The sequence below is a fragment of the Amphiprion ocellaris genome, chromosome 11 (genome assembly GCF_022539595.1).
Source record: "Amphiprion ocellaris isolate individual 3 ecotype Okinawa chromosome 11, ASM2253959v1, whole genome shotgun sequence".
Classification (NCBI taxonomy): Eukaryota; Metazoa; Chordata; class Actinopteri; family Pomacentridae; genus Amphiprion; species Amphiprion ocellaris.
In genome coordinates, this window is record NC_072776.1 from 15009834 (window position 1) to 15036171 (window position 26338).

Genomic DNA, 26338 nt, shown 5'->3' on the forward strand with positions numbered 1-26338 from the left:
TTTAAAGAAGGAAGATAAAACAAAACCAAGAGAATTAAAAACATCAAAAGCAGGGAGACCAAACACTAAAACTGAGTGATACTGAGAATTTGTTTTAACAATGGAAAAAGAAATTACAAAAGACACGAAAATGAAATTACTGCAATATAATGTAAGAGAAAAAAGCAAAAATATCAACTATAAAGAAGAGAAAAATGAGCAACAAAATCCATTTCAAATGGTACAGCGAGGCTTAACATCTTATTTCATTTGAAAACGGTGTATTTGTTACAAAAACATAAGCATGGAAGGAAGGAGGAAAATTCAGTAGCTTTTTCTGTGATGACAACCTTACTTTTTGTAAGTGTCCAGGAAAAACTCAGTGTGCGTCAGCAAGGGAAGAGAAGTGACATCGCGGCCCTGCACATCATGCAGGAAGTAGCTGAGTGACGTGGCGTGTCGACCAATCAGGGTGCTCAAGTGAACAAAACTCTCGCAGAGAGAGAAGAAGAGAGGAGCGCACTGCTCGCCTAACGCCGGACACACACTCTCTGTAAATGAGACACACAAACACTGATACATACAAGCATACGTTGATGCATCCGCTGTCAGGCGCTGTAACCATGCTTGTGTAATTTCACTAGTATTTTATTGTAGAGATCCTCCCACCTCTGTTGCGCAGCGGAGTGAGGAGGACCTTCCTGATGTCGCTCAACCAGCTGTAGAACTGTCTCTCTCTGGAGGCCAGCTCATGGATAGCGGAGATAAAACCCATGATGTTGTGGTCTGTCAGCACTGCACAGGTCTGGCCGCCGCTGTACACACTGCTAATATAACCCATCTACACACAGACACAGAAGAAGCCACAGAGTGTTGTTAAGGTTACAATTAAAGTTAGATGAAGTAAGGTAAGGCATACGTAGGTATAGTCAAGGTCAAGGTAAGAATGTGGAGAGAACTTCCATCCCTGCTTAAATTCTTTAGCAAAACTGCATCCACAAATAACACTGGCTTTGAAACACTTTTCTACCATGCATTTAAAGTTTAAAATCCCCTTAGTGATGTGACTGTGTATGTCTGTTAATCTGTTACTCTAATGATTTCTTTTTTTCCATAGTTTTTCATGTTTTGTCTGTGTTCTCAGCTTTCTGATTTCTTTCCTTTTGTTCATCAGATTTAGAAATAACAGTCTGTCATTTCATTTTAGCCTGTGTCTGTTTTCTGCAGATAGTTTCCTTCCATTACCGTACAAATAACTTTATAAGCCTACTTTTGTGTATCTTAACCATACTGAACAATGATTAATACATAAAAATAAATACAATCCACTGGTTCAATGGGAAAAAATGCTACACCTGTCATCATCCTTACTGTCAGTCCTTAGTTGTGTTTCTGACATACAAACCTCGATGCAAAACGGCAGCAGGGTGGGTCTGACTGTATAACTCTCCACCCTGCTGGGTGACCTCTGGTTCCGACTCTGTTGTCCCCTTTCACTCTGCACTGACATTGACTCTTGCTGCTGGCCGCAGTACAGCAGCACTGGCTGGACACAGTCTCCATCAGCCAGGAGCAGGGAGTGGCTCTGACCGGCCGACAAGCTCCAAACGCGAAGACCATCAGACAGCTGTAGCGGTCCACCAGAAACAAAAGACAGCATAGCATTAGAACATTCACTTTGTTGGGTTGTTGAAAATGCATCATGTTGGCACTGACATGTATTTAAACTTTCCAATCTTATGTTGTCAAAAATCTTTCGCTAAAATTGCAAAATGCAAAAATTAAGTGTGAATGACTGACAGATGACTATACCTTGGCCTGCTGAGGCACAGTGACCGGACTGTTGACATGACCAAGCTGTCCACACATGTTGCTGCCCCATGAATATACCTTCAACACACAAGGAGAGCTGTTGTTTTTATTTTTCATCCTCATGCACATCTGTTTGATGAGACAACTTGACTTTAAAGCCATGAGAATGAGAACATTGAAGACCATTCTCACATTTACTGAGCGTGAAATTTGATTTTAAGCTTCAGGTGAGACTCACATGGGACTAGGTTAAGGTCTGGGGAAGGCATGTATTTGTGATGATTCAGGAATGATGTCAGGAAAGGAAGTCCTCCGACAAACTATTAATTGTGTAGTTGTGATGCTGTGTGTGTGCGTGTGTTTGTTACCTGGCACTGAGCAGTGAGAGCCAGTGAATGGTGTGACCCTGCAGCAACTTTGATCACTTCCTCGCCCGTTAAAGACTTGATACACAATGGCTGGAGTCTGGACACACAAACACGCAGTTCAATCTGGTCGAGTGGGTGTAATTTATTTCCTGTGACTTTGCACAATTTAAGTGCATTTCAAGACATTTATTTGCAGACTTTATTATTTTACCATAAAATGACTACAAATACATTTTCACATAGAGCCAGCCCAAATATTGGTTGCAAGAATTCCAAGAATACATTTTATTTCCTTAATGTTTTTATTGAGCATTTAAGAATATATGTATACAAGGTGGATATATTATAAGAGTGCATATGTGTGTGTGTGGCAGACCTGGCGAGCTGGTCTCCATGACCAAGTTGTCCCTCAGAGCCACGGCCCCAGCTCCACACCTCTGTCTCCAGAGATGGAAGTCCGTCGTCTGCCTCTTCTGGTGCGGCAGCCTGAGTTCGACCAGAGGACGGCCTGCAGGCACACGGGCGCCGTCTCCGAGGAGACCCTGAAAGAAAAGCAGATGGTATCACACTAAAGACCAGACGACAGAGTGCTTTTCAAAATATCCCAAATAAGCACATACAGTTACATTTGAGCATTTGCCTTGATAGTAAATGGACTTTATATGTCAGAAGCAACAACAGCAAAACATTGTAAGACGTATAACATAACTCTTGTAAGCGTTGTGTTCTCTCTGCAAACAGAATCAGACTTCACACTACAGTGCTCTCATCAGCCAAAATTATTTATACTACACAGTCAAACACAAATAAACTGTGCCCAGCAGGCTTGGTATGAACACACCCTAACAGCTTAGAGAGCTTCTCTGGAACCAACTTGTAAAAACCTTATGTCTACAGAATCACCAGCAGTGAGCTGAATGAAGCTGTTGAGTTGAGGTAAGTGATACAGAGCAGTAGGTCACAACAACATCCTCCTGAGTGGCTCAATATCTAATACACACATGAGGATTTTTGTGCAAAAATTGGAAAGCTTTGAGGGAGTGGTTTTTTTGATCTGTGTTTGACTGATGAAAAACTTTCATTTTTACACTCCTGAAACTTGTGGAGAACCAGAAAACGAGAAGTTAGTCTGATGTGTTTGATTTCCCAGAAATATCAAATGTTCAGCCCTATGTCAGCCTTTGTGGAATTTCATACATTCTCCTGCGGATATGTTCAGTGACGAGATACTACATGGTTGACTAAGTTACAAGAAAGGTCCTTGTCGCTGATGCAAAATGACAACAATAATTTAGACATGCCAGTTTGCGCAGGCTGTGATCTTCATTTATTTACTATTTATCTGATCTGATAAAGTATGGTTTTGAAGAATCCATTATTGTTCAGTGCGTCAAGGTGAAAAGCAAACACGGGCAGAACTTGCATTGTGTATTTCTGTTGTACATATCAATTATATTCTTCTTTGTTCGCCAAGCTGCTGCAAGTTTACAGAGGAACGCATTTCAGTGATCCTGCTGATGTTTTTAACTAACAGCGGTAGCAGAATGCACTGGTACAGTCACGTTCATGAATAACGATGCGGAACAGTATAACTACTGATAAAAATCCTAATTAATCCTGTGCACAGTTCAAACACTACCAGCACCTCTGAATAACACGTTCTAACTTGTTTGTTAAATACAAACACAAAAAGAACTGTAAAAACTACAAGTTGTGACTTTTCAGGGAGTTAAATGCTTTAATTATTTCTTGGTGAACAGCTTCTTCAAGCTAAGCTAACAGTCTCCTTGCTGCATATTTAGGGCTAAGGGTATCGATCTTCTCATCTAACTCTCGAGAAGAAAGTAAATAAACGTATTTCCCTGAAGTACAGTTAGGCTGTTCACACTTTACCATTCCTACCGTGGGTGGGTGTTCCAGGAAGCGAGCGTCTCCTGCTTGCTGCTGATTTTCCCTTCTGGTGTATATTTGTGAGACTGGAGCTCTTCTGACCCTGCAGAGACTGCTTCTCCTTCTCCAGACACAGCCGCACTTCTTCCAAACACACTGGGGAAGAGGAGTACGGCCCTGACGGTCCACTGTTACTGTAAGACAGAAGGTCAAAGATCAAGCTGCTAACACACAGGTCAGAATCTTATTGGTATGAGAATAAGTCAGCATAACTAAGTTTGCAGAGGTGGCATCTGCATTAGCAGACAATTATTATTCCAAATTCTTTAAGCTAAGTTTGACTTCTGGGTATGTGCAGTGAGGTCAAGTGGAATCATTTCAAGAAAATCAGAAACATTCTTTCTGCTATTTTAGAAGTTTTGTGCAACAGTTTCTCAACACAAGATTATTGAAACGGATTAACTGCACTGCCTAAAATTTCTGATCAAACAAATTGCTTCACTGTCACCTCAAGTTAGTCTTACTTATTGGTTTGTCTCCGAATAGAGGAATCTTCTTTGTAACTGGAAGTCAACAGATCACTGGAAGGAGTTGAGGAAACATAGCTGTCATCTGGATACAATAACGGAGGAAGAAGAAAACATTACAGGCAGAAGGAAAAGAAAACAGATCCAATACTGAATTTGCAAAGAACTAATTAATAAACAATGAATCAAACAAAACAACAATTGAAGGAAGAATTAAAACACACCAGCAACAAACAGAAAAATAAACAAAAATAAAGATATAAATACAACATCAAAGGTAAACAAAGGAAGAAAGAACAAATACCACCAACCTGAAGTGTGGCTGCTCAGTGAGTCAGTATCACCTGCCCATGTAGTGTGATGCCCTTCCAACGACTGACCAGAGAGTTTCTCAAGGAGGTTCTGAAGCTCCAGCTCATCACTGAAGGCTGAGCTCTTGTTGGCCCTCCAGCCTGATAGTGAACGGGCTTTAGGGCTGCCATCAATTTGGGTTATGGAGTGTCTGTCGGGCTCAAGATTGGCACCAGCTGGAAGATTTTTCCTACAGTTTTACAATGGAGTAAAGGGGAAAAGAGAAATATCAAAGAAAAAATTAATAGAAAACTTGAAAGATTAATGGATAAAAAAGAAACTAGTAAGTATAATACTGTACTGTTTAGTGTTAGGTTTGCCATCTTCAGAAAAAGAGCATGAACTGGCTCCAGAGCCAGGGCTGCTGCCAGCTGATATTCCCCCAGGATGGAGCCTTTGTCTAGGCCCTCGTCTTCTGGGAGAAGTCTGCAAATGCAAAATAAAGAGGGCTGAAACAGCTAATAGCTGTGGTACGAGATCATGGAAATCACTGGTTTATAAGTCTATCTGAAACATTTTTACAGACTCTACAAGCTGCAATTATATAGTTCTGGTTGCAGTGGGACGTTGAGGCTGGAAATACTGTTCACTGATGAGCCAAAACATTATAACCTCTGGATAATATACTATTGGTCATTTGTATATCGCCAAAACAGCTCTGACCTGCTCAGGCAAGACCTCTGAAGGTGCCCTATGATATCCAGCACTTAGTAAATAGCCACAGATCCCTCCAGTCCTGTAGGGTATGAGCTGGAGCCACTGCAGACCAGACCAGCCACGATCTGTCACCAGTTCATGGCTTGTCCCTCCTCAGACCACTGTTGCTAAGTTCTCACCACTGCTGAGCAGGAGGACCCCACAAGCTGTGCTTTTTCAGAGATGTTCTGACCCTGTTGCCTGAATGTAATGATTTAGCCCTTTTTAAGGTTTTTATACCTGCCTATTTCTCCTGCATCCCAAGACTCTGACTACAAAAAGCGACTGTTTCCTTAATGCCTAGCATATCCAAGACCTTGGCATGTGCCATTGTAACTACTACGGATAATCGGAGGTATTGCCTTCATCTTTGTTCACCTAACTATACCTTTGTTTTGTTTTATTGGTGTAGCACATAGAGACAAATATCACACTATTTTCTTACAGTGAGTTTATCTATTTTTTGAACACAGGATTCAGCACCAGTTATACAGCTTTTTCTAGTAAGACTGTATTTACCTCATTTTTCAGAGCATCACTAAGCTCCACCCCGAGTGGACAGTAGTGAGCATCGTCAGTTGTGAACAGCTCCTCCTTCTCTGTCAGTGAGTAGTGAGGTGACTGGCCCCGCTCCGTCTTCTTAGGGGGATTCTGGGTATTAGAGTCCTGAGGAGGTAAACTTCGAACAAGGGCCAGGCTGTGGTACGCACCACAAGCCACCTGTAGGAGTTAAATACTGTCATTAACACTGGAAGCAGAACAACATTTTTTTTGTTTGTTTTAATGTAGCAGTGAAGATATCTGAGAATCTACCTGAATCACATGTCTGCCTGTCAAGTGCTCCACCTGGGACAAAAATAGAAATGATCACAAATCTGATTATTAAAATTAAAACGTACTACTTTCAAAATGTTATAAAACTTTCAATTTCTAATTTGATAATTGTTGACATGTCCACACACTAACATGTAGAACAGCTTCACCGTATGTATAGTATTTTAACTCATCACTTGAAAAATAAAAGATTTGAAAAGCTGTTTGTATATTTAGCAAAATAAACTGGAAAATTAATTAACATATGAATCAACTTTATTATTTATGTATTCTAAAAAAGTAAGTTCCAAGGTTGCAAGGAAACACTGAACATATTGTGAGTGAACTTTTTAAAATTGGGACCTTCTAGGGGTTTCCGTATCTCTCCGTAAGCAGGAATTTTCAATCTCTGTGCTCATACCTATGACAGAGACAAGTTGCAAAATTCATTAAGCTTTACAAAGTTACCTTCTGTGGTCTCCACACAGGGAAGGTGCTAGTGACCAGGCCCAGCTGGCAGCCACTGCCCCACGCCCACAGCTCATTCTGGGCTGACAGAGCCAGGCTGTGCTCTCGTCCACAGGCGAGATCCACGACCCGCACCACCACTGGAGGAACAACCTCACTGTCCACCACACTGACTGGGAATGGCTCGGGAACTACAACAGAAGAAATGTCTGCTGCATCAAAGTAATCAGAATTCTAATACAAATGTAAAGAGAAGCCTCTTTCTGGATTCTAATAATAATAATCTAATTCCACGATTTTATCATATCTGCAATCAACAATGTAGCTATTGGAATCTGTTGATATAAGGTTTCCTAAATATGTAACTTGTAATAATTTAATATTTGGGTTCACCAGAGAAAGGAAAAGTAAAATTAATAATGACATACAGCAAAAACAAAAGAGTTCTGAAAATGAAAAAAATTCTCAACAATGGATAAAAGTAACGGAAGAAGGAAGTGAGGAATGATTGTCAAATTAAATTGTGGAAGTGAAATAACAAAAAAGATAAGTAGGAGATAAGTATGGATTGATGTACTGAGGGAAGACATAAGTAAGAAGGGCAAGAAGTGGTCTGAAAGGACAAACAGAGAAGAGTAACAGCGATGACACGTGAATAATAATAATAATAATAATAACAATGCCTTTAATTTATAATGCATTTCACAAACAAAATCTCAAAGTGCTACAATAGGCAAAATACTAAATACATTTCAAAAACAGTAGCAACATGTTAAAACTTAAATAAGAACATCTTTAGCCCTTTCTTAAATGACTCCAGGGACTGTGGGGCCCTTAGGGGTGGTGGTAATGCGTTCCACAGTTCAGGAGCAGCTGTCTGGAACGCTCTGTCGCCCATTGTTCTTAGGTTTGATCTTGGAGTGAACAGAAGGTTGGTACTGGTGGATCGAAGCTGTCTGGAAATGGAGTGAAGGGTTAAGAGGTCCAACGTGAACACAGAAGTCGACCAACCTGTGATATTTGTGACCGTGCCCCTTTCAGTCTGCCCACACTGTCCTGCAGTATTCTCTCCCCACATGTAGACGTTGCCCTGCTCGCCCAGAGCTCCGCAGTGGAAGCCGCCAGCAGCCACACGGACCACCGTCTTCCCCAGCAGAGAGGCCTCCAGCACTGGAGCAGACACCGGGATGCTCAGGTCTCTCCATAAAAGCTCTCCGAATGAATACACCTGGCCACCTGGAAGACAGCAACAACTGAGTAGAAATGCTTTAATGCAGTTGAAATGAAGTTAACACTCCTTAGGTTTTATTATTACAGACATTCCCTTTTGTTGCTTAATTGATTTGAAATTGCAGAACAAAGTGAGTAAAAACAGGGGTTGGGATTTTGGCAGTCAAACTGTGTATAACGCATCTCTGTGATGTCTTTGGAAAATTACTGATGCTGAAATGTGTAAAAATACTCAGTTAAATCACTTCACACAACTTAAAGTACCGCTGCTAGTGCGTGTCTATCTGTTGTGATGCCTCAGTTCACATTTGTGCCTTGTTGAAAGTGATACGTAAATGGTACTAAGCTAGTAAGATTGCCGACACAACTTTAATGGATGAGCGACTAGGTTGTGCATTCATACTTGCAGCCAACCAGTTTAGTTTTTGTGAGATTAATGGAACACAGTGCATGTTTGACAGCAGCAAAACACACACTCACCCTGTGCCAGCAGCAGACCATGGTGTTCTCCCAGCGAGATCTGCAGAACAGGCCTGGACAACAACACTCTCTCTGGGCAGAGCTGCTCATTGCGGCCCGCTGAATGCCAGATGTGGAGAAGTCCTCGCTCTGGTGGTGTGAACGTCTGCTCATCTGCAGGGCTGCATAAATGCATGTAGACATATAACTATTATAACCTGAAGCAGGCTTTGGATTAAGATGTGATCAACTGTCAGCCTGAACACATTCTGTCCAAACTTAAACCAAGCTGAACACCAGCACCAAACTTTGAACTTGGAAACCAGCAGCTGGGCCTAAAAACAATCTGGCAATGTAGTGTGGAGATTAGTTTTGGTTTAGTGGCACAAGCATGACTGAAAGATGGATTAAGTTCCATCTCATTCAGCTGTCAACCAAAAATGTTTTGCTCAGTATCTGCAGGCCTTGACATGTAGTTATGTTTTAAAGGAGGAGAACAAATCTGTAAATGACTGAACAACTACAGTGTGTACAACACTCATGCTGAGCTGGACACCCACATAGTGCAGAACCACAAAGCAGAGGCACAACACTGGTCTACCGTGGGACTGATTGGCTGCAAGTCAATGCAACAGTCCGTCATAGATCTTAACTTGATTATGAAAAAAAGTGGTCCAGTAAATGTGAAATTTCAACGCTCATTAAAGCATTTTTAGCAGACTCTGATTGATGCAGGATTTTTGAAGTGACTAAAAACAACTACTTTAATAGAAACTAAAAAAAACATTATAAATGAAAGATTGTTACTTTGTTACTTGAACCTTGGTTTGTACTGCATGAATTTAATGAACACTGGTACATACATAAAGTGACTGATTACTTGGAAGACATCACTGGTCAATCGAAGCTCAATTGTATAGCATATATGCAAGAAAGGAGAAAGTGTGAAAGCTTGTTTCCATGTCTTTACCTTTCCTCTTGGTTTTCCATCACTTCAGACTCTCCATTCCCCAGCACAGTGAAGGCACCTTTACTAACATTTTTTAAAGGTGTTTGTTCCCTTCACACCAAATAAACCAATCCTCTGAGCTACTTTGACACCTCATTGGTTTATCAGGCTCCTGTGAAAGACCTGTTTGCCAAAATAACAAACAGTTTGTTACCTGACATGACATTAAGTCTGGCATGTACAACAGTCACACGCATTTTCATATCAGTTGGCTCTGGATCGAGGTTAGAAAAATCCACTATCCTCATTATGTTTGCTTCTACAAATGCATTGCAAATGAAAGCAGTGCATTTATAGCATAGTATAGCGTTTTTATTTCATTCTAGTGTGCTGTGAAAATTACCATTGAATACCATTAGTTACCATTTAGTCACCTAACTACAGACTGATGTAGATTTTACATGTCAATAGTGTGAGCATTCTGCACGGTAGTGTTACTGCAATAAACATCAATCTGATATAATGATACAATATCACACTTGTAATCTCTACTTAACATGTGTATAGTAAAAACACTGTCAACATGAAAGACAAATGGTGCACATACTAGCACATACTAGCTTAAATCGGCGTTTTCAACTGTACCTGTAACCTTTATAATGAAGCTACTGTTTTGAAAATCGAATATTTACTTTTTGACAAGTTTGTAAAATTAATTTCAGTAGTAAACAGGTCTCTACTTATTCTTAATATATTCGTATTGTCTGTAATGCACTGCTGACATGCCCCAGCAGCTCAAAAACAGGTTCATACTATATAAAAAGCCTGTCCAAACACTACTCACCTGATTCTGTAAGTGTGGAAACATGCACCACACGAACGCTTAGCCTCTTATCCATCGAAAGCTAGTTACTTTCACCCAGCCTGATAAATTAGCTTATCGACAAATATACGTGCTATCACCACGTGAAAAGGCGAACTACAGCTTCCTTGCTTCGTATCTTATTGTCAGCTTTTTTACACGTGACATATTTACTGTCATTTCGCCTGGAGGTCGTGTGTCATCGCTGTAACTGCGGATAAAGCTAATAAACTGAAGTTGGCTAGCTAAATGCTACCGCTGCTAAAGAAGCTAACTAAACTTACCAACCGCCGGTCTGAAGTCGGGACAAAAGTCGCGGAGATTTGTGTAGCAGCAACTCGGAATAAGTCCGGATAATCGTGCGGCAATGTCAGAGCATAAACGCCGAGCTATGGCATTTTTTTTAATCCGTTCAAATCAGTGCAGCGCAGTGAAAGCAGAAGTCGTCTGACAGTTCAGTGTTGTTGGGAGGCAACTCAGGGACGGCGGCCCGACAGGGACAAACAGGAAGGAGCAGCCGCACCTGTTGCTGCTGCTCATAGGCTGTATAGGAAAGATGAATTAGTTGTTTTCATATCCACTTCTAGACAATATTACATGCAAAAGCAGTAACCTACACTACTGTAGCTAAAATTACTGTGTCAGTTAGCACCTCAGATGGTAAACCTGTTGTAACATCGTGTTTTAAAGTCGTTCTGTAGATCTCAGGTTATGTTTCCCGATTTATTGTTAACACCAATGAAAAGTCAGGATTGTCATTGTCATAAATTACTTAATTGTTAGCTGTAGTTACTTTTCTTGTCGGTCAGAGATGATCAATCATAACAGATCAATAACGTTATCATTGCAGAACAACAGTGTTTTCGCTACAAAGTGTTGTCAGATAACTGTGTGGAGCTCATGTTAATGCTAATGATATATTAGAATAAAAAGAATAAACTTTATTGCCCATCTGAACCAGGAAAACAGACATTTCCATAAGATTAAAACATAGTACAAAAACAAAACACTCTGTTGTGTTACGTTCATATCCTGATGTGTTCACTCTGACATTTAATGTTCCAGCAGTTGCAATGAAAGAACCTTGTAGATCTTTTCCTCACTGTTAGTGTCTTTTACTTCCAGCTGTGGTCTGGAACGTCTCGTCTGATGTGAACTGACAGCTCTAGAGATAATGAACATCCAGCTGTGGTTGTCTGAAGAGTCTTTTCTGCTTCATCACTGTGAGGAAGAGCAGCACTGATGTCCTCTTCATCCTTCCAGTAATAACAATAATGCTACAGAATCAGCTGCTCTCTTCATAATACATACTTGTCTCGTCAGCAACACATTATTCATTTCATCCATTTAATACATGTGTTTACACATTGTTCCAGTTCAGACTTGTTAAAGAATGTAGTTTTTAAATGTGGAATAATGAAGCTTCTGCCCTGAATGTGTTCATGTTTTAATGCTGCATATCTGCTATAAATAATGTCAACGTGTACTTTTTATAATGTATTTCTGCTACAACAGCAGAGATGAAGTGAAAGGTGATAAATGGAACCTGTGAATACAAAGAACAGAGAATAATAAACTGCTGAAAGAGTTAGTCTGTCCTGTAAGTGAAAGCTAAACTGAAGTGGTTCACTGAGGATCTCGTCCTTTCAGTCTCTTCCTTCACAACCAGGTGAGGTTTTCCTTCTGTTGGCTTCACTCAGAAGATCCTCACAGTGAATATGAGACATCAGAGTATCAACATCAACAGCAGAGCTTCATTTTAAAGTGACCCTGGAAAGATTTCCTACTCCATATGTAGTGTTCTAACACTGAAAGAAGGAAAGGCCTGTAGTCACTTTACCTTTAGAGGAGAGGACCGTTTTCTTCCTTCTACTTATCTGTACTGCAATTTAAATGTAATAATTAACTGCCGTGTTAATCTTCACTTTCTTCATATTCCGGGATCTTATTTTTCCAATCTACACTGCAGTAAGAAGTACTGCATGTCAACAGTCATTACACAACGTTTACTCTTTACTGTACTTCCTAAGTGTAGCGCACTTGACAAAATCCTGTGACTCCCTGCAAATAGCAGTCTTTTTCATGGGCTATAGAATTTAGAGCTTTTATTCCCATAAATTATTTCACCAGGTCAGTTTGCCTTTATCTGTCAGAGATGTTTTGTTGTTGTAAAAGAGAATCACAGTCAGATCTGCTTATAGACTCAACAACCTTCATCATCACCACCTCATGTTTAAATGTGTTCATCTGAACTCATTTTGAATCACATTTAAAGCTTAATAATATGAAAGTGGACATTGTTATCCAGTTAAACTGAAACTGCTTTGTTCGAGCTATTTATGCATTAAATTCAGTTGTAAAGTTTAACATCTATTGGTTACTTTCATTCATTCTCATGCTTTTTCTCAACCTGTTAATATTGTTTGCTACAATATTTATCCAAACCGTCGCCAGCTAATTAAGCTGTTTGTCAACTTTTATTTCAGAGATTCAACTTTCAGATAGCTTCTTCCACCATGTAATTAGTTTTTCACCATTACTTATCTATTTTAATAATTGTGTACTCGCATTGGTTCACTCAGTTCTTCTATTAAACTGTAATTTCACATGAGTACAGTTGATGTTTCCACGTACCTCCTCACTACTGGAGAAACTTCCTCTGATTGGGAATCACTGCTCTGAACAACAGGCCTGTTTTTTTCCCGTTGACTTGTAGCAATAATGCACATATTCTGAGGTATTGTTATGCAGTTTCATGAAGCAAACAATATATTTGCAACATGCAAAAATTTGCTAACAAATTGTTTATTTGCAAAATGTAAGAAAGGCTAACTCAATGAAGCAATGAGTTTGCAAAAAAAGACAAAATAAAACAAAAATAACAAGCAAAATAAAGTAAAATCAGTGAAATGAAACTATGTAACAATTAAAATAACAAAGCAAAACTAATGTAATAAGTAAAATAACAGAGCAAAACAAATGTAACAATTAAAAAAACAAAGTAAAATGAATACAACAAAATAAAGCAAAATGAATGAAAAAAATAATACAAAGTAAAACTAATGAAACAAGTAAAATAACAAAGTAAAGGTAATGTAACAACAAAATAATGTAAAACCATAAAGTAAAACTAACTTAACAACTAAAACAACAAAATAAAAGAAATCAACATAATATCAAAAAAATAAACAAATAAATTCAATCCTCCACAGAGGGACGCCAGCAGCAGCAGAGAGTCGTCCTGATTCGGCTGCAGAATCTTTGGATTCTCTTCAGCAGTTTTACAGGACGACCAGAGGAAGCACCGACTGAGGAGTTGGTTTCTGTAACTTCAGCAGAAGGCCAGGAAACTACATCATCATCACTTGAACACAGATCTCGTTCCTCAAAAGACCCAACAGCTGAGTCTTCGTCGTTAGAGCAGAGATCTCGTCCATCAGTAGACCTGGTTGCTAAGTCTTCCTCACTGGGCTGATGATCTAGTCCATCAGGATACCAGGAAACTGACTCTCTGTCATTGGAACACAGATCTTCTCCATCAGAAGACCAAACAGATGTATCGTCATGATTGGAGCAGAGATCTTGTCCATCAGACGTCCTGGAAACTGAGTCTTCCTCCTTGCAGCTGGAAGGGGACATCAAAGAGACAGAGGTATAAGAACCCCAGGAAAGTCTGTCAGACTCGTCTGAGGAACAGTCTTCATAGAAGTCAGATGGTTTGACTACTAGAACGACTGTTCTGTCAGACTCATCTGTAGAATTGTCTTCACCGTAGTCAGATAGTTTGACTGCTATGACCAGCTGAACAGATTACCTGGTGGCTGGAGTGGTGTCATAAAACCCAGTGTCTGACTCCTGGCCAGGTTCCTCCATTGGACAAAGATTTGTCTTCATCTGGGAGGGGGTCATTCTGGATGAAGGGTGAAAAACAAATTTGTGAAGCAGTCAGTCAACTACTAAAGACATCAGTTCATCATTTGTTCTGTACTAGTGTGAACATCACAGTCACTTACTCGTCTCTGCTGTCAGAGAGCTCGGTCAGGTGGCTCCTTGTGGAGAATGGCTGCCTCAGAGGTTTAAAAGGGGAGAGTCTCTGTTCCCCATCAGGATGCAGCATGTTTTTAAGGACATCCTCCACGGCCACTCTGACCTCGCATTGAGCAGTGTCTCCTTTTGGATACATCTGGATTTGGAAACAGAGTAAGACCAACTGATGAGCTCTCACCTCTCAGAGACTGATTAATATCTGCTACTGATTCAGTTCATCCTCAAACAACACAGCAAAAAGTACCTACATTGACCAGGTCATCCAGAGAGCTGGGCAGCTCTGAGACGCTGTTGCATTCCTCTGCTCTCAGGTTTGCTGCTGCGTAGTCGTCTGGCATCTGAAGGACCAAAACATATATGACAACTGTTTTAGAAGAGTTCTAATGACATACTGTGATGGAGCAGTCAAAAACCTGAGCAGGGAAATATGATGAAAAGGAGTCCAAAGATCTACCTCTTGCTCAGCGTGCACAATGAAATCAATGCCCTTGAAGAGCACCTTCACAGCTGCTGTCCCTGTATTTAGTAAAACAGTAGAAATTAAAAAGAGATCTCAGATCAGTTAAATGTGAAAATCAACACTGGCCTCAAGTAACAAACACTGATAAGGTTTATAGCAGAATTTTCTAAAAATGATCTTTTGCTGTTCTCAAAGCTTGGACAGAATGTGACACAGAGCTGCTTTGTCTTGTGCTGCATTTAAGGAACAATTTTACTGTTAGATTTTCAGTTTTATCCACTTTGTTGTCAGAGCAGATACATTGACTTTGTCAAGTGGTGAGTTGGTCTTACCTGATGCCTCTGAGGAATCTGAGCTTGACCAGGATGACATGTTGGTCAAAGTTCTCTATTTGTTTCTCTTCTGGTAGAAACTGAACTGTCAAAGTTGTTTTGTCAAGTGTTGCTCTTGTTCAGTTGTCTCTAAAGTGTCCTTCAGTCTTTCAGTGCTGGTGGTGAAATGATCACTGATCCATCAGAGATGTGCTTCTATGCTGCAAATTCTTGCGACATCATAATGTCATTTAGAACTCACTGTGTTCCATTGTATTGCTTGAAAAAACACAGCAGTTAAAATCAGTGAATTCAGCCCCTGATAATGTGAAGAAAAATGTTTCCTTGTACATCTGTAGTTTTACGATATCTACAGAATAATTACAGTCAAAGCAGCACACAGTCCACAACAGTTGCTGTGTGTGTTCAGTTTTATTGTTTTTCAAACACATGTCTGTGAACATAGTGGAAAACAAAATGTCCTTCCTCCTGGACCTCAGTGCAGTATAGGACAGACATTTAAAGAAAACAAATGCAACAAACAACATACCTGAGTTCATCCTTAAATGCAGATTTAGGGTAGTTAGTCACCCACCACTGTATAATATCCTGTAATTTATTTATTTCACTTAATTAGTGACTCATCTCCTCATTAGTCCTCAAACTATTTGTCATTCACAATGTTCTGGTGTCAAAATGCTGAACATGACACAAGCGTCTTCCTTTCATCTAACAAGTGCATGTTACAAGCTTCATGACATGTTTTTTGTTGTTCTTTGTTGTTTTTCATCATGACATACTAGATGACCATTAGAAACTATAAGTTCTTCACAAATCCTCCCTTTATTCTACCTCTGACTGCATCAAACACCTTTTGGGCATCTCTGCTAATCAGGGCTGATTCTGTCTCATTCTCATGTTGGATTATATGTGATGTTCTTTTAAAGTCAGACTGTGTTTCTCAGCATTACTTTACTTTTTCTGCTTCCCATTGTGTGGCTAGAGAAGACAGTTAGGTTCAAATTCCACGTCAGCAAACTGTTGTGCAGCAAACATTAAATATCAGTCGCTGAAAAACGTTTTTATCAGCATGTGAGAAAACCTCCACTGTATTTTATCCATTTCATGGAATCATTTATTAACTATTAGTTTATGAAATTGTTGGAAGTTTTCATCCCTACAAGCTCAGCTTCCTCTATTCTCTTACTGAGTATTATCAAAAATATTAGTTGTGCAAATATTGAAGTGATTTGTATTTATCTGTTTTTCATTTTGGTAAACTGCAGTACCAAATTGTAATTTGTAAATTGACCTGTAAAGCAGAAGGAAAATGATGCCTGTGTGGCCTTTGTAGGAGGGAGGGGGCCTCAGCAGGATGTGAAGCAGTGATGATCTGCTGGATGAGTTGCTTCAGGATCTCAGAGACAAGTAGGACCCTTGGCAGGTTTGTGTTGTAAAAGTGTGCCGAAGTGAAAACACTAAGAGTTGAAACTCATAGTTATAAAGAAAATGTTCACTGCTGCATTATTAAAGTTAACTTAAGAGTTCCAACTTTTAGTCAAACACAGACAAACAAAGCCCAAGTTAAATTGTAGAAAAGAATATTTATCAAGCCCAAAACAAGTAGTCAGAATGCGTGTAACAATAAACCATGTTTTAAGCCATCATATAAGAACCCAGCTTAAAGCTGCATTTAAATATAAGCTCACAGGTTTTTTTAGCCCAATATATATTTGTCCTATTTTTTTTCAAGAACTAGTTGCATTCCAGTGACTTTCTTTTCTACAAAAAGTCTTGGAGCCAAATTCAAATCAGCATCTAATCATTCATGGATGTGTTCCTCCCAAGGGGTGATGTTGAACTTCACTGTCCAGGAGAGGTCTGAGGCCAAATACCTTTAGAATTTGCCTTTAGCTGATTTCTTAAACGTACAAATCCAATTGTTGAATAGCTATGATGATCACAGATCTAAAATAACACTGAATAGGTGATTAGAATGACACCAAACACATTTTTTTTTTTAAATTTCATATGGCTCCTAAACATAAGAATAAACTTACAAATTGTAGACTTTAGGCTCCATGAAAGTAAATTTTTAATATAGCTGAAAATACAAGCATATACATTTAATAAAAAGAAAAATAAGACCTAAGAAATATATATGCTTAGAGTAAAAAGTCTCTCTCTGCCTTAATGGCTGTGGTCTGTGACAGAGAGAAGGAGGTGTTTGTGTCTCATGTGCTTCTCCACAGACACTTCAGATTTGATGTGTTCTTCCTTCATACTGGTCCAACACAACCTGACAGTCTAGGCTGCTGCTGTGGGTCAGAGAGGGATAATTAACCACAGAGGTTCCACTCTGACTCTATTTCCATCACTGCAGAGTGTCTGCCAGAATATTTCCTTCAAACACAAGTAGTTTTACCTATGCTGCATTTGCTGAGGCTAATTTTGGCTACATACAAAATTCTGCCAATATGTGATTTACTGTATGTTAATTAGCATTTAAATTCCTGAAGTAGCTTGTAAACAAAGCACAAAAAACATTGTTTAAAAACACTGAGATGCACTTCTTCTGTTTGTTCATGATTTGATATCTGCTTTTAATATAATCAATACTGATGAATAAATTAATTTTAATGTTATGCTCTAATATATAGTCTATCTATATCCAAAAATGACAGCCAAATGTATCAATACAGGCTTTTGCAACTTAGCTGATAGCTATACAAATGCGTGTGAATGGATTTAAGTGCAGGTCCCCATTGGCTTCTCAAGTGTGCATTCAAACAGCAGATGTCTCTCTCCTCTGAGCTGTAAAAAGCAGCATCAGCTCCACTGTTAAGACACAAATTGCCTCTTAGAAAAAAACACAGACTTATCTTGGATACACACATGTACTTAGTGGACGCTGTTCACAGTAATGTTGTGATCTCACACAAAATAACACAGGTTTTGTATCATTTTGGCAGTAATGTTCAATTGTGTTACAAAGTCTGTTTTTATTTAACTGTGGTACCCTCATTGTGAAGGTATTTTAGTTATATTCTGAGTCTGAGAAGCAATAAAAAGGACATATTAGTGATAGTTTAAGTTCATTTTTAAAAAAAATTTTATGATGAATTATTATGAATTTGAAATTCTCTATTATTTCCCACAGTGTAAAGATGTTCAAAAGGCATATGAAGAGATCAAGTATGAGACCTGTTGATTTTGAAGAAAGATATGTCAATAGGATTTCATTGTTAAACACTGTTGTACACCTACATTCACAGTGTGGAATTCATAAATGTTTCCATGTGTTATATTTTCAGTGTGCATGTTGGTGTGTTTTGTGTTAGTGGCACACTTCAGATAGTGATCATCTGATATTATGCTGTGTAATAAACTCTATTGCACTTGTTGGATGTTTGTCAGAGGATGACCTTGATATATGAACATCTATAAAAGTATTTATAATAAAACATGCGGATCTTTACAGCCTTGATTTCTACCAAGGTGAGTCACTATGTCCATTACAAAAGGCCTAATGTCTTGCAAGAGTCCTTGTTTGTGGTGTATTTGTTTGAAGAGGAGTTTTGATACAGACATACACAGTATATTTAGACACATTTCTTGCTATATGATCAAATGTGCTTCCTCCTTTTTCCCTTTCCTTTCCTTTCCTTTCCTTTCCTTTCCTTTCCTTTCCTTTCCTTTCCTTTCCTTTCCTTTCCTTTCCTTTCCTTTCCTTTCCTTTCCTTTCCTTTCCTTTCCTTTCCTTTCCTTTCCTTTCCTTTCCTTTCCTTTCCTTTCACTCATGTTCGTGATCAGCTCTTGTTTGCCATTTTAGTGTTTTCTATATAAAAGCGTCCAGCAGGTTTTGGCTCTGACTTTTACAGCCTGTCGTAAAATGGGAAAAAAAGAAAGAAAGACGGAACAAGGGCAGGGAATTCAGAGAAAGAAAATCTAGTATTATGCCTTTTTGGAGCTGAGCTTGAGACATTTAAGGATCACAGCTGGCAGTAGCTTCTGATGGGATCTTTTTTTGGCAGTAATCTAATATTCTGTTTCCATCACACAAACATCTCAGTATCGTCAAGTTCAGCTCATATTCGATCATCTAAAAAGGCACATTGCTCTTGGTCTTGGTGTTCTCATGATTTCATTTGCTCTTTCTTCCAAACATCAGCATTAGACTAAATTATTTTAAGTTGATTTATGGTTGAAAAAGCAGTTTTCCCACCAGTGCATCTTTAAAAATCAAAAAGTAATGTGTGTGTTTATCATTGTTAGGTTTAGTTGTTTCCAACAAATGTTTGAGCATTTCATTCTTGACCTTTGGTGTCAGGAAACACAAAAGATGAATGATGAACTAAAGGTGGACTTTGTTGAACTGAAAGGTTGCTTTCTCCACATAACACTCACATTACAGATTTCTCCCCAGAATTTGAACCCGTTACATCAGCAGATTTTAACATCTGTGTGTGCAAATAAAAATACAAAAATAAAAAACTCAAACAAGTTTAAGTCTCTATAAATTCTCAAACTGTGCAGCAATTGTTGGATGACTAGTAGACAAACAAAAAAAAAAAAACATGTGGCAGGTCTTAAGTACCGTGTAAGAATCTGAGTGTATATGAGTACTTGAAAGTGTATTTGAAAATATAATGTTGGTCGCAGCTCATGTGAAATCAGACAGAACCTGCTATTCCAGAACAAAATTAGGACTCTTTCTGCTCACATGCAGACACACTTGGTAACCCCATGTCGTGACCTGAGCAGCCAGTATTCCGCTCTACCAAGCCCTCATAAAATCTTACTGCTGCTGGAAACAACACAACGTGGGTTTACAAGGCTGCAGAGGTTGTGTGTGTGTGTGCATGTGTGGGTGGGTAAAACCAAACAGGGTTGCAGCCAGGCCACAGCAAGAGAGGCTGGTTTGATTGACCACAGTGTCGTGAGGAGTAGGTAACACACACACACACACACACACACACACACACACACACACACACACACACACACACACACACACACACACACACACACACACACTGACTTCCAGCTTATCTAATATATGTCATTTTGGGGTAAAATAATCTAATTACATTCATGTTCAACACAGGCTCAAGCCACATATTGTGTCTTTTTGCAAATCCTGGATGTCAGTGGATCTATAATCCTCGTATTGTTGTATAATCCTCTATCACTGTCTGTGACTATTTAGATGCAAATTGCATTGTATTTAATTATGAGGTAATGTCTTGTAATTATTCAACATTGTAAATATAAAATTGTAACTTAACATCCTGTACTGATACAATTCTTAAACTAGATCCTGTTAGAAAATGATGGTAATGCTCCTAAAACACATTTTAAGAGAACAAGATATCACTGCCACACTGGTGTGTTGCCAACAGATGAATCTTTCAAAGTATGAGATGTTTTTGGTATTGATAAATAACCCAGTCAGTGTTGCAGTTTGCACAGTTCAATCACATTTTTTAATCATGTAGTGTGATGCGAAAAAAAAGAAAAAAAAGGATAAACTGAGCTTTGTCTCCGAGACAAAAAGGGAGGGGTTCAGTTTTAACTATCTGGCAAAGGAAGTGCAGTGCATGTGCGTGTATTTGTGTGCAGTGTATTTAAAGAACATTGAAAACACATGTCTGGAGCTTGATAAAGAATGTTTTAGGTGCTGGGTAATTTGGCATGATCTTTACATACAGACAAATCCACAAACAGGCAGCGTTCAGTGGAGGAAGTTTGACCTTGTGAACAACTGCATACATAGATGATATACTTGCATCAGAGACAGACAGAAACTTCAACATAAACTAGGTGAGTTTAAACACTTCCTGATCTGAAACACTTCTAACCTGTTCTAATGACAAATTTAGGAAGGTTAATGATAAATAAACTAACTTGTAGATATCATGTTAAATCAAGACTATTTTAACTGAATTATAAATAAAATAAATCCGATTTTGTAAACTGCCAGATGGGTGTTTGATTAATTACAAGATAACCAGTGGGGGAAAGTAGCTCAGTACAATTACTCAAGTACTGTTCTTGTACTATAATTTAGTGTTTTCATTATCTGCTACTTTAAATGTCAACTCTACTATATTTCAGTGGGAAATACAGACCTGAAAGCTTTAGTTACTTTTAAGATGAACATTTTACTTAATGGATAATATGACAAACTTTAAACATACAACACACTGTTAAAGATAGATCCACTGGTTTCAAACCTCTTTGGTTCCTAACACAAAGCAGTGCACAGTTTGGGTCACATTTCAGATGCCTATGAGTTGTCAGCAGCTCCTCCAATTAGAGATTTAGATTTTTCCCTCACGTTTTCATTTCAGGCCACACAGTGGCTCGGTGGTTAGCGCTGTCGTCTCCCTGCCAGAAGATCCCCGGCCTGGCATCTTTCTGTGTGGAGTTTGCATGTTCTCCCTGTGCATGCGTGGGTTTCCTCCTCACTTTCAAATTCACACCTACAGACAATTTAGAATCACCAGTTAACCTCAGCATGTTTTTGGGCTGTGGGAGGAAGCTGGAAAACCCGGAGAAAACTCACACATGCACAGGGAGAACATGCAAAATATTTATGTTTAATATTGTACATGGTCCCTTTTTAAATAAACTGATAATAATATATATAAAAAGTTCAAAAACATGCTAAGGTTAATTGATGATTCTAAATTGTTCATAGGTGTGAATGTGAGTGTGCTTGTTTGTCTCTGTGTGTAGCCCTGTGATAGACTGGTGACCAGTCCAGGGTGTCCCCTGCCTTCACCCTAAGTTAGCGGGGATAGACTCCAGCCACCTGCAACCCTCATGAGGATTAAGCGGTATGTAGATAAATTGAAGATGACAGAAAAAGTCCAAAAACTGAAAACAATTTGTGCATCAGCTTTTTCCTCTTTCCTCTCACATTAATCAAGTGAGAATCCCTCGGATTTATCTGCTGCTCCTGTCTATGAAACTGTGTATAAAGTTGTTTAAAGTAGCTCCACCTGCAGCAGCTACAACAGTAACATGCTGCTGAAACACTGACACATTCCTATTAATAATCTAACAATGTCATACTTCATAAAGTATCAGTCAGAGGGGCCAAACCTGTAATTTTACTTTACCAGTGTGACTATAAATCACCACTAATATTTATGTAGCCCGCTTTTACTTAAAAAAGAGTTTTTATTCAGGACATTTTCTTGGAATTAGGTAATTTTGCACACTTGTATTGGTACTTTTACCTATCCAAGGGATCAGAATATGTCTTAGAAAACTGAAGACAACATATGTATTTCTTATTCTCCTTTCTAAAGTGAAATAATGAAAGCATTCAAATGTCTTCTGTCTTCAAAAATTCACTGTAGGAAACCAACAATGTCTTATTCATGGAGACATCCTGTGGATCACAAAGCACTCAATTTACCACAACCACATTCCAGTATTAGTTGGATGCTAATAGTGCTGAATCATACATATGGGAGTAGCAGATAGACATGTAGTCCACACCTTGAGCACTGCAGACTTCTGTTGCTTCCACTGAGCAAACATCCATGTCAGACAAAAAGGAAAGCACAGCGCTACCTAAATATGATACAAAAAAATTCACAGAATCCCCAAATTTTTATGCATTTATGCAATCGTCCTAATATAGTTTCTAGCCTGCAGGACAGCCAAATGAATGTTTTTGTGAAATGTATATTGAATATGCATAAGCGACAATCTTAAAAATACTTAGACCAAGGATAAGGATTAAAATCAGTGGCAAGGCGCCTTGTTTTGGAAATGGATCTTGAAAAAAGACGAAAGATGGAATATCAGTGTTTGTCTTGTTCAGAGCCAAAGCCGCTGGGGAAGTGAGGGGTGGAGCGAGGAGTCAGCAGAGGGAGACAGTGTCAAACCAGGCAGATCTGGATAATCCCAACAGGAGAGGCTCACTTTGAAGAGGAGCCTGATGAGATGAGAATCAAAGGTCATCAACCAAAACCTTACATGAACTCATTTCAAAAAATTTATGTAAAGACCAATCTTTCATGCTTCCTACTGAGAAACATACCTTATTTGTAATGTTTCCAAATCCTGCTGTCTAATCTGTTATTCCTCTTAACATAATCAAAGACCAACAAGAAAAATCTGAATTCAGAAGCATAGTTATCAGTTTGGGTTTGCTTTTTCACTGCCACAATGAAAACTTGAATGCTGTGACACGTATGATTTTGATGTTGTCAGGGATTTTACTTTGTCTTATTATTGTGTTGATCCTCCTCTTTGAGTGAAAAAAAATAAAACATTACAAAAACATAAATACATATATCTGCTTATTTCAATTAAAAGCAAATTGCTGGAACCCGTTGATACATTTGATTTACTGGCTGGCTGTTAACCACGGGCCGTAAAAACAAGCATGTTATTGATAGATTATTGATTTGGCATTGTTTGCCTCGTTCACACCAAAATGCAAGACCAGTGTTTTGAAATGTATTCACTCTGGTGAGTGTATTGGAAAGGGCTCCGTTTTTTAGGTGTGAAAATTGCTGGCTTAGTGTGGACATGACAGAAAAAGAGAGTCATAAAAAGAGAGAGCGGTGACCATCTGGCCCAGGTCAAACTCCCACAGAGCGATGATCACAGCAGTGTGTGTGTGTGTGTGTGTGTGTGTGTGTGTGTGTGTGTGTGTGTGTGTGTGTGTGTGTGTGTGTGTGTGTGTGTGTGAGTGTATGTATGCGTGTGTGTCTCCTGCAGTGTAAGGTGATGAACACAGCTGGGCGTTGGGGACCTCAAACCCACAGGAGGCCTCCCCCTTCCTAATCCTGTTTTCCAAGTTTCCTTCTTCCTCCCTCTGCTCCTATGCTTTTCCTCCCCGTTTTCCTCTGCTCTGTTTGGTTTATTTTAATCTCTGCATCAATTCTCGAGCAAAAACAAACCTTCAGAATGTATAAAATACACAAAATTGGCTGAATGCGAGCCATGCAAGCAAAGTAGCTCAGTGTTCAGCTCAGTTGGGCAGCCATTGTGAAATCACCTCCTCCATTACTTTGCATCAATTAGCACGTCACCTCCAAGACTTTTGTGTGCCTGTGTGGGTGTGTGTGTGAGTTTTGTGGGGGAGGGTAAGTAAAAGGACAATTGTGTATACTGGGGGAAATAGCAGAGATTTAGCATGCCGCTTAACTCAGTCTAAACCCAGAGTAACACAGCTGTCATGTAAAACACGCACTGTTGCTGTGACACAGTTCCTTGCAACTTAAGATTGTTGTGTGTTTCACTTCCAGAACACTGTTAAAGGGTTGCTTTGCCTGTATTTTTTTAGGTGTTTATTAATTGATTTCTTATGATTTAATTCATGCACAAAGAATGTGATATAAAATAAATGCAATCATCATCTGTACAATCAAGAATTTCCAGCACCATGTTGCTTCATCTGGGTTTACATCGATCTGTTTACTTTCAATTTTTGCCTCCAGAACTCTGCTGGATGTTCAACTCAAGATGGGGTTATTATGTCGCAATATTAGCAATGCACAAAGCTCTCAGTGTAGCTAATCTAATAGCTCATCAGCTGAAATCTAAGACTCTTATCCCTCCCTGGAGAGGTCAGCTCCGTTCTAACTGTGGTTTACATTCCACCACAAGCAGAAAGAGTTAATGCCATGGATGAACTGTGAGATGGTATCAGGGCTTTGGAGAATGCACGCGCTGAGGCAGCTTTCAGTTTCAACGGGGTCACTCATTTAACATACCTACTGGAAGTGAACACTCACTGACCCACTGCTGTGCAAGTTTCTCCCATCTTGCCTTTAGGAAGGCAGATCCTATCTCCACTCAGATGCTCAGACTAGAAAAACCAGTTCAGCATAACTGTCCAGTGGTGGAGTGACCACAGAGTCGCCACTTTCTAGGACTGTTTTGATGTTGCAGATCTGTTGGGACTCATTTAATCTGAAATTTAACAGGGACTCTGTTGAAGTGCATTGATGACACTACAAAAGTCCGTCTGAAGCACAGTACAGTGAACTGATCACTGGGGAAGTCCGGTCTAAACTGGTAGCTTGGAGTCCTGGAAACACAGACTTGACACCTTCCTCTGCACCTGGGCTCTAGACATCCTGTTGAAAAGGCCTTGAGTGGTGAGAACTGCCAACACCACCTCCCCATCGCCGACGCTGAGTGACGTGGACTAGGATTGCTGTCGAAAACCCGGTGAGTGGGTGTAATGACAACAGCCCCCCCACCTTAACATCAACAAGACCAAAGAGATGAGAGTGGACTACAGGAAGCTGCATCACATCCCTGCTGAAAGCGTCGGCAGCTTCAGTTTCTTTGGTGTGCACATTACTAATCACCTCTGTTCACACAGAACTGGTCCAACTGTTCACTGCTTCCATTTGGGAGACTGAAGAAGTTTGGCATCGGCCGAGATATCCTCCAAAAACTTTCACAGATGCACCATTGAGAACATCTGACTGGTTGCATCTCCGGTTTGGCAGCGCTGTGCTCTCAACCACAAGACTCTCCCGAGAACAGTAAGAACAGTGGAGTAGACCACTGGCAGAGAGCTCCCTGCCATTTAGAACACTTGCCACACACGTTGTCAGTATGGACGGCCCATATGATGATCTATGCCACCCAGTGCACAAACTGTTTACCTCACTGCCATCTGGCAGACAGTATCAGTATCAGAGCTCAGACCTGCAGGCTCAGTGACACTTTTCTACTCTTAGGCCTCTCTAACATTTAAGGCGTGCTCTAACTCACTTAATACTCATTGGATAAAATGTGCTGCTGCTACTTGTTCAGCAGGAGCCTTATGTCAACACATCATACAGTAATGTTAATATACTGTGTGCTCTTCATTTAATCATCAGAATTTTTCATTGTAAGCCACACAAGCAGCACGGCTTTAGGTATTTCAGCGTCTGTTGGTTCTCTGTTTTAGTCTAGACTAAAATATCTCAACATGCACAAGATGGATTACCGTGGAATATTATACAAACATTCGTGGTCGACAGATGATGAATCCTTCTGACTCTGGAAATCTCCAGACTTTTCCTCTAACACCACCTTAAAGTTGACATTTGTGGTTTTGAGAGCGATGTCTCAACAACCGGTGAAC

General features: G+C 39.5%; 2 protein-coding genes across 7 annotated transcripts in view; both read right to left on the minus strand.

The window, feature by feature from the left end:
• The window catches only part of LOC111584968 (alsin-like), a 29457-nt gene extending 18577 nt beyond the window's left edge, over nucleotides 1-10880 (minus strand). For 3 of the 6 annotated variants that reach the window (XM_035940996.2, XM_023294336.3, XM_035940992.2), the window contains exons 1-17: nucleotides 10689-10879; nucleotides 9564-9725; nucleotides 8615-8775; nucleotides 7916-8140; nucleotides 6905-7095; nucleotides 6437-6469; nucleotides 6143-6343; nucleotides 5229-5353; nucleotides 4888-5117; nucleotides 4574-4661; nucleotides 4062-4243; nucleotides 2536-2701; nucleotides 2160-2256; nucleotides 1792-1869; nucleotides 1385-1606; nucleotides 649-820; nucleotides 335-530 (exon numbers count right to left, since the gene is read on the minus strand). In XM_035940996.2, coding sequence (XP_035796889.2) covers nucleotides 335-530; nucleotides 649-820; nucleotides 1385-1606; nucleotides 1792-1869; nucleotides 2160-2256; nucleotides 2536-2701; nucleotides 4062-4243; nucleotides 4574-4661; nucleotides 4888-5117; nucleotides 5229-5353; nucleotides 6143-6343; nucleotides 6437-6469; nucleotides 6905-7095; nucleotides 7916-8140; nucleotides 8615-8775; nucleotides 9564-9583 — 2387 coding nt within the window. In that variant the 5' untranslated portion in view covers nucleotides 9584-9725; nucleotides 10689-10879. Of the gene's footprint in view, nucleotides 1-334; nucleotides 531-648; nucleotides 821-1384; nucleotides 1607-1791; nucleotides 1870-2159; nucleotides 2257-2535; nucleotides 2702-4061; nucleotides 4244-4573; nucleotides 4662-4887; nucleotides 5118-5228; nucleotides 5354-6142; nucleotides 6344-6436; nucleotides 6470-6904; nucleotides 7096-7915; nucleotides 8141-8614; nucleotides 8776-9563; nucleotides 9726-10386; nucleotides 10630-10688 lie in introns of those variants that run through there. The other 3 variants (XM_035940995.2, XM_035940994.2, XM_035940993.2) reach the window with 2 other exon arrangements.
• A 1771-nt stretch (nucleotides 10881-12651) lies between these two features.
• On the minus strand, nucleotides 12652-21567 carry LOC129349994 (uncharacterized). Its single transcript, XM_055015022.1, has 5 exons — nucleotides 14906-21567; nucleotides 14700-14789; nucleotides 14418-14587; nucleotides 14219-14314; nucleotides 12652-14029 (listed from the first exon to the last, which is right to left on the minus strand). Exons 2-5 carry the CDS (start codon nucleotides 14787-14789, stop codon nucleotides 13603-13605), a joined length of 783 nt encoding a protein of 260 aa, XP_054870997.1. The 5' UTR covers nucleotides 14906-21567; the 3' UTR covers nucleotides 12652-13602.
• Between the last annotated feature and the right edge of the window lie 4771 nt (nucleotides 21568-26338).

Excerpts from the sequence above, each read along its gene's own strand:
- LOC129349994 (XM_055015022.1), bottom strand. The coding sequence starts at position 14,789 with ATGCCAGACGACTACGCAGCAGCAAACCTGAGAGCAGAGGAATGCAAC. Across the intron at positions 14,588-14,699 it reads CTCTGGATGACCTGGTCAAT|ATGTATCCAAAAGGAGACAC; the intron begins GTAGGTACTTTT and ends TTCCAAATCCAG. Across the intron at positions 14,315-14,417 it reads CTCTCTGACAGCAGAGACGA|AATGACCCCCTCCCAGATGA; the intron begins GTAAGTGACTGT and ends CCCTTCATCCAG.